Consider the following 4,918-nt stretch of genomic DNA (forward strand, 5'->3'; position numbering starts at 1 on the left):
ATTTATGTTAAAGTATGTCACACAGTGTATACAAACGATGGACAACGCGTGTACTCATAAAGCGATGCATGTAATCCTGGTCTCCAGATAAATCACCCTCTTGTATTTACGTGCAAGTTTCATGCTGTGGTGTCGGTAACCACGCGCCTGTCTGCAGTGACGGGGCCACAAAAATAGAAGTGGGTTTAATTAGCAGTTTGGTCTTGCACGCTGAGCGCAGGCTGTCACCTTAATACATGACATTAATTTCCAGGGCTGGAGGGGTTTCTGTGTCCTTCAGCAGACAGACAGTCATTAAAAGAGTGTGAAGCATGTGTGAGCTTAAACTGCAAACATTTGGAGACCAAACGTTTTACAGCCACCGCGTTCAGTCAACACACACCATCAGCAGACAGGGAGGTCGTTAAAAGTCACACAAAGTGGTCCCAACCTTCGCTGAATCGGTGATGTTGTCCCAGTACGGACTGGGGAAGTCCAGCCGCCCGAGAAGAATCTGGTCAAACAGGTCCTCTTGCAGGTTGTTCTCACTGCATCGAAAGACAAACAGGCAGAGGCTCAGCAAGCATTCAGAATGTATTACTCAGCGCAGATGTGAACGCTGTAAAAAAAACTGCCTACTTAACAACCTCACCTGCAACTTTACCTTTTGTTTTGTGGCTACTGTAACAACAATCACGTGCTTTAGGTTAAATATGAGGGAAATTAATCTAAGCCAACTATTCATCACTTATGTAGCACGTATGTTTCCACATAACTGACATGTATGAAAATCACATTGTCAAATAATGTGGCTGAAATCTTTCTAGTGTAAATCCACAGCTGGCACATAACTCAACATTGTATTAATGGTTTAAACTTCTATGACACTGCACATGAGCAGATAACGCTGAGGTGGCTGACAGCTTTAACTGTGAGTTTTATTGAACAATATAAACTGAGCACCTTCTAAATGGAGGGAAGCCACACAGAAGGATGTAGGTGATGACACCCGCAGCCCAGATATCCACCTTCAGACCATAACTGTGGAAAGAGAGGAGACGGAAAAGGTCAGCGAAGGATGAAGCAAAATAATATACGACAAACTGTTTCCATCATCAATCATCCGCTGGACGTAAAATAACATTTTGACATCTGACAAATGATGAGACAATTCTACTAAAATCATAGAGGAACCACTTCTGCCGTCACACACACCTAGCTGGTGTTGCTTTATTGAATATGTCAGTGTTATTTTTAATGTCTGTTACACACATTGTATTGAAACCAACTCACAGGAACACCATACATTCCCCAGTACTCTACGAACACCACATTCTGCCCAGACATCCATCTTACCCAGACTCAGAAATGATTTCCGGAGCCACGTAGGTAGGAGTTCCACAGACAGTATATAAGGGTCCCTCCACCACTGTGGCCAGGCCAAAGTCCCCAAGTTTCAGCGACTTGATGCCATCTGGATACTCAAACACCTAAAAAAAAATACTGAGTTGAAACTCACAGAGCATATGGATTTGTAGAGTTAAAAAGAAAGAAAGTGTCAATACATACCAGCAGGTTCTCTGGTTTGATGTCTCTGTGCACGATGCTCATGCTGTGCAGGTACTTCAAGGCTCCGGCGAGGTTGTACACCATGATGCTAGCGTCTCTCTCCGTGTACTTGGCCGACGACGTGATGGCATCGAATAAATCCCCACCCTGCGAAGACATCAACACACGTCAAAAAAACACACAGAAATGAGAAGCATGAACTGATATGAACCCCCACTCAGCCTCTACCGCACCTTGACGAGCTCCATCACCAGGTACAGATCAGACGGAGTGTCCACCTCCTCAATCAACATGATGATGTTGGGGTGCTTCACCCTCCGCAGCACGGCAACTTCATTCTCTATTAGGTGCTCCTGGAAACACGCAAATATTCAGAGTAAGTTGGTGAATGTGCCAGAACACGGTACTTACGCTCACCCATTATGCTAATAGAAAGGCGCCGTATTGTTGATTAGATTTGAATTGGTGTCAAGGGTGTGCGATTCAGTGTGTGCCATTGTCTGCAATGTGAAAGTGTGAAGATAATTTGAGTCAGCGGATGAATAAAACATGACCAACCTAATCTGTCTGTGAGGATCCGAGACACGCAGGTGATACCGCGCCGTATGTGGGTGTTAATAATGCACGGTGGAACGCTAACATACAAGCCTTCCTAACTTTGTAATACATATGTGCACAGAAGTAGCAGAAGGAAACAGTGAGGGAAAAAAACAAAAAAACGTGTTAAACCTTTCCACGGCACTTGGCCTTGTCGATGATCTTCAGCGCAAACTCTTTCCCTGTGGACCTGAAACAGAAACAGTGCAATTAGGGACGACAATAAAGACAGCACTGACTCTGCAACAATGTCTGTAATTTAAATCAAGTGTTCACCGGAGAGCCTCAGTGTGCAGGAGCTCAGCCAGAGTTATTGCAAAAGGCTGCTGGCTGAACAATCAGACTTTATACGGAGTTTGAGCGGAGACAGGTCGGCTCAGCAAGAATTGGAGAACACACACACGTAACATGAGGCTGGAGAGTCGTGTTTCCTTTTCATTACTGGTTGAAAGAGTCGAGTCTTTGGCAAATGTGACCGCACCCAACAGCGTGAGCACAGCCAACAGTCACACTGTAGCAGGGTGTGAAATCAAACCACTGAAGCTCTGCAACAAACATTTTCATTGGGTCATCGTGTCAAAATACTGTTTGTATCTCATTTTTATTTCCACAAACGTGAGGACACACACTCCTACCTATAGTCTCACGTTTTCACTGACAGAAATGCAACAATGCAACAGGGAAGAACTGGGAAGAAGACTCCAGGTTGGTGTAAGCTGGTTTAACAAAACCAAGCAAGTTTGAGTTTTTTTTACCAAATCTGAGCATTTGGTGTACAGTTGTCCTCAGATGTATTCATACCCTCCCATTAAAGAAGGAAAACCACAGCTGTCACTGGAATAAGTTAAAATTGACAAAAGTAATAATAAATAAAAAATTTATGAAAATTCTGACATTGCTGTTGAATATATATATATAACAGATATATTTACAAAACAAAACAAAACAAAAACAAGCATGATTGGACCTGTAAACTAATATTTTGTTGAACAACCCTTTCAGTCAATCACTGCCTCAATCAGACTTCTGCACCTGTTGACAGGTATTCTGATTTTGGCCCACTGCTCATCAGCAAAGTGCTCTAATTTGTCCAGAACAGCTTCCTTTTTTAAATTATTCTTTTCAACCACAATTCAAAAGCAATCTCTTATTTCACTAAATTACAATTTAGCAAATTTTTATTTATTATTACTTTTTTCAGTTTCTAGTTATTTGAGTGATTATTGTGAATTTGGCCTTTTCTTTAATGAAAGGGTTTGAATATATTTGAGGATGACTGTAACTGTTGGCCTTTGGGAACAGTCGTGGTCTCCATTCAGGACCTTTAAGCTCAGATAATTGTGTTGGCTTTGTCAACATTTCATCACATTTGCTGGGCTTTAAGGATAAATACAATGTGTTTTGCTAAGAAAGTAAACAGCAGTGTTTGTTTACAAGAGCCTGCACAGAGCACCTTTAGGTACTATAAGGTGCACCGGAGGAGAGCGCACACATTTGGGAGTCTTCTCCTCATCATCATTTCCCCCGTCTGCACGAGCAGCGTGTTGACTCAGAGATTAAAAAGGCTAATGAAGTGAAATCACTGCTGGGTTTAATCCATGAGATATTTCCGTCTCCATGATGCCTGTCATCAGGACTTAAACCCCCTGATTGGAAAGTGACCACATGTGATGCGCACACAGGCGGTAACAAGAGACACCGCTGTGCATTAAGTGCTTACTGCCAACTGTGTATTAAGCATTTCCAGTCTGACTGAATGTGCTGCACCTACCTCTCCACGCACTCCTTGACCACTGCGAAGTTACCGTCTCCGATGACCTTGCCGATCTTGTATTTCTCCAAGATGCTCGAGGCAGGCGAGTATCTGTTCCCGTTAACTTCTGAGGAGAGACGCAGGACATTTCAGCGGACAGGTCTTGCGGTTTAATAAAACAAGGCTTTGGCAGAAACTCAAACCGAATTAAGGGACAACATTTTGTGCAAAAACACCACAGAGGAGAACGCACCTTCTGGGCTCAGCTGATTGGTTTGCTCCTGGTGATTGTTCAAAGAGCCGTTTACATTCGGGGATGAGGTGTGATGTGACGGAGGGATCTGCAGGAAGAAAAAATAAAGATAAAAAAGAAATGAGTGTTTGGCCTCATGGTGACCTTCGCAACCATAAAACAGTAATAGTTTATTATCAGTGGCTTACATTTGAGTGATTTTTTTAGTTTTCACAAAAAGGACACAATATATAATTCAGCAAAATACACACGGTCATGTTTAAATATTATTCTTAAACTAGAAAAACTCCCTGTGAATGCATGACATTAGGAAATATTATGTAAAGCATCACAAACATAATGCACACTATTCCAAAAATAAATACACTTAATATTTCAGCAGCGAGGTCGGTCTAAAATAAGCTTGTCCTTCAAAATGTACAAGGTGTCAGAGCTCCTGGAATAGATCTCCATATCCACTTATCACTGCACATAAATGAATGATTCATTTGTTAAGAGTGCCATTTCTGCAGAGCACAGCAGCCGCAATTTCAGCATCTTATGGGGACATTTTTGAAATGTCAGCAATAAATGCATTAAAATCAGACAAGTGATCTTTTCCATTATGTACAGCGGTGGTTCTGTACCGTACTGCACAGTAATGTACATTACTTAACATTAAGGATCTATTATTTAGTCTGAAAAGGTAGCCCTCTGGACCAAAGTGGAAGGTGAGGAAGCTTCAAGGTCTCTTTTATGTCTTGATGCATAAAAAAAAGCGTTTTCCT

At 42.1% G+C, this 4,918-nt stretch overlaps 1 protein-coding gene across 1 annotated transcript in view; it reads right to left on the bottom strand.

Annotated features, from left to right (window-relative positions):
- LOC103360877 (serine/threonine-protein kinase DCLK1-like) overlaps window positions 1-4,239 on the bottom strand; it is a gene marked incomplete at its 5' end in the record, with an annotated part of 11,107 nt that extends 6,868 nt beyond the window's left edge. Inside the window, 8 exons of the mRNA XM_008286793.1 lie at window positions 431-527; window positions 943-1,020; window positions 1,336-1,469; window positions 1,549-1,695; window positions 1,782-1,901; window positions 2,278-2,335; window positions 3,917-4,025; window positions 4,152-4,239. Of these exons, the coding sequence (XP_008285015.1) occupies window positions 431-527; window positions 943-1,020; window positions 1,336-1,469; window positions 1,549-1,695; window positions 1,782-1,901; window positions 2,278-2,335; window positions 3,917-4,025; window positions 4,152-4,239 (831 nt within the window). The remainder of the gene's footprint in view (window positions 1-430; window positions 528-942; window positions 1,021-1,335; window positions 1,470-1,548; window positions 1,696-1,781; window positions 1,902-2,277; window positions 2,336-3,916; window positions 4,026-4,151) is intronic.
- Window positions 4,240-4,918: the final 679 nt, after the last annotated feature.

Source organism: Stegastes partitus, unplaced genomic scaffold (genome assembly GCF_000690725.1).
Source record: "Stegastes partitus isolate 25-593 unplaced genomic scaffold, Stegastes_partitus-1.0.2 Scaffold470, whole genome shotgun sequence".
NCBI classification, from domain to species: Eukaryota; Metazoa; Chordata; class Actinopteri; family Pomacentridae; genus Stegastes; species Stegastes partitus.